General features: G+C 37.3%; 1 protein-coding gene across 1 annotated transcript in view; it reads right to left on the bottom strand.

The window, feature by feature from the left end:
• LOC119589379 overlaps nt 1-2,793 on the bottom strand; it is a 46,966-nt gene that overhangs the window by 25,588 nt on the left and 18,585 nt on the right. Inside the window, exons 7-8 of the mRNA XM_037937996.1 lie at nt 769-819; nt 457-507 (exon numbers count right to left, since the gene is read on the bottom strand). Coding sequence (XP_037793924.1) covers nt 457-507; nt 769-819 — 102 coding nt within the window. The remainder of the gene's footprint in view (nt 1-456; nt 508-768; nt 820-2,793) is intronic.

Consider the following 2,793-nt stretch of genomic DNA (forward strand, 5'->3'; position numbering starts at 1 on the left):
AAAGATAACAATATTTCGTACATATATTTCTCTGTTTCATACTTGAAAATACTTTTTTAGAAATAACTGTGTTCACCAACACACATTCCTCAATGTCTGGCGTCGACTCACCTCCTGAGGCGCCTCAGATCGAGGTCGTGAGAGACAGCGAAGGCATCACTGAAAGGAAATGTTAAAACGTTTACAGGCTTTGATATATTTGGATTGAATTCCAGTTATAGGCATGTGTATATAGGCAATTGTATGGGACGAGATCATTGTCCCACACTTACCGTCTCTCCCTGCTTTCCAAGGAACTGCTTCCTCCACTGATGTCTCTGAGGATAGGTTGGAAGCACATCGTGTTGATATTGATATTTTGTAAGTTTTGTTAAAATAAGCTTTTGATAAATGTTCATGCTAGAAACGAAGGCATTTAATTACAAAAGTAAAATAGAAAAACTCGTAATATCTAACCTTTTCTCTATTCTTTCTACGGACATGCTTCCGCTCCCCCCGCTGATGTCTCTGGCAAAACAAAAGAGAGATATTGACAACTAGTGTGTATAGGAAATTGAAAGGGACGAGATCACTCTCCCTCACTTACCGTCTCTCCCTGCTTTCTAAGGAACTGCTTCCTCCACTGATATCTCTGAGGATAGGTTGGAAGCACATCGTGTTGATATTAATATTTGGAAGATTTGTTACAATAAGCTTTTGATAAATGTTTATGTTAGAAATGAAGGCATTTGATTACAAAAGGAAAAAAGAAAAAGTGCAATATCTAACCTTTTCTCTATTCTTTCCACGGACATGCTTCCGCTCCCCCCGCTGATGTCTCTGACAAAACAAAAGGGAGAAATTGATAGCTAAAAAGTATAATCTTAAAGATCTTCGCATAATAAACCCCATTTTCTATCTCTTTCCTTTGCCAGCTTATGCTATACAGAAGGATGATCTTGGAATGAAATGTAGGAATACAGTTCTGTATTTAGCGTCCTCCTACTTATAATACTGATTTGGATATCATTTTATCCAGCTCAGTGTTATTGCTAACTTTGAAATCTCAATGAACTATTTCACTCTTGTATACAAACTCACCTCTCACCACGGTGAAGCTTCATGTAGAGATCGGTGAGGAAAGATCCATTACATTATGCTTTTATAAAACTATGTTAGTACTAGAGGTATCTAGTAATAATTTAAAAAACGCAAAATCTAACCTTTTCTCAATTTTCTCCAAGGACATGCTATCACTCATTCCGGTACTCCCGGCGCTGATGTCTCTGAGGAAACAAGATCATTTCTTTTTTTATCATATAACTAATTTTCTCTCTATTTCTATCCATTGTCGAAATAATGAGGATAGCTTTAGCATAAAACACAGAAATGCAGTTTCATATTCCTCCTACTTATGACACTCAATCCAGCTGAATCTGATTGCAAGCCTTGCACTCTCAATTAACTCATTCATCATATCGCAAACTCACCTTTCAACACGCTGGAGCTTCTCGTAGACATCGCCGAGGGAGTAGGCAGAGGAGAGGCCAACGACGGCCATCAGGACCATGATGAGTGTCACCCTAGGAACGAGATAATATTTAGTGACCATACCATATGCTAAATATGCTTGTGTTTGCAGTTAGGAAATACTACTTGGTACAAGATGCTGAGTCTTTGCCAGAAAAACAACAAAGATGTTGTGGATGAAACTTACTTCATATTGAGAGGAAAGTCTATTGTGCACTGGATTCTAATGCTGATGCACTGACAACTGACAAGGAATGCAGCTTCCTTGCGCTTTATATATGATATTGCAGTTGGTCCTATGAAGCTGCTGACGTCACATGGCTATTCTTGTGCATCGTTGCAAGAACTTTCGTCCATTTATTATTTGTTTATTGTCAGGCAGAGAGGAAGCCATGAAGTTGTCTTCAGCCAGAAGATAGATTATGTCATATTCCTTAACGCTACATCTGAGAATTTATATGCTGCTGATACTTTGCTTACGTCATATGTTTTTTCTTAGTTTGCTTGTTTTAAGCTTGGTGTGTATGTGTGCACGTATATCTGTGCACCTAATTATGCGCGTGATTGCACGCAGCCATAACTTTATCTATCTGTAGAGCCACACACAAAATGTTGCCAAAGCATACACCAGTGAAATCTTTCAAAGACAATCACTTTGGAAAAATTTAACTGACAAAGCGTATGAACAAAATTAAAGTAAACGAAACATTTGTGGAGCGAAACATTAAAATACAATTAATAAACAGAGAAAAAAGTAAAGTATTAAAATGCAATTAATAAATCAGTATAACTAAAGTTTGTTTCATCATTTATATATGTGTTAACGTTCTTTTCCTTTTAAGATTCGTATATACGTTCATCTTCATTTAAATCGTCACTCATCTTTAATGTGATTACGCATTTCAAAAATATTAACAATAAAACAAAAGCTGTTTTAAGGAAAGATTAGTATAACCTCCGAAACGATAAAAATCGATGAAACAATATTTCATAAAGCAACAGTCACTTTAACATCCTTAATTAAGGACCAACCGACTATATTTCAATAAGCCGATGTACGCATTTAAATAGGTGTTTCAGTTGAGTGTGATTAAAGAAACGATACATGTTCTTCGAAATCTCCTAATTTTAAATCAACAGAGCCAAATGATGGTCATGTCGTTTGCCGAAGGCCAATGCCGTCACATCAGAGTCCTTGTTCAACGGGCGGTAGTAGTCACTTCCCCAAAGTAATCCTCAATCGCCAAGGCTGTAGCTCTGCCACTGTCGCAACTGGCGCGTCCG

This window comes from Penaeus monodon, chromosome 25 (genome assembly GCF_015228065.2).
Source record: "Penaeus monodon isolate SGIC_2016 chromosome 25, NSTDA_Pmon_1, whole genome shotgun sequence".
Taxonomy (NCBI): domain Eukaryota; kingdom Metazoa; phylum Arthropoda; class Malacostraca; order Decapoda; family Penaeidae; genus Penaeus; species Penaeus monodon.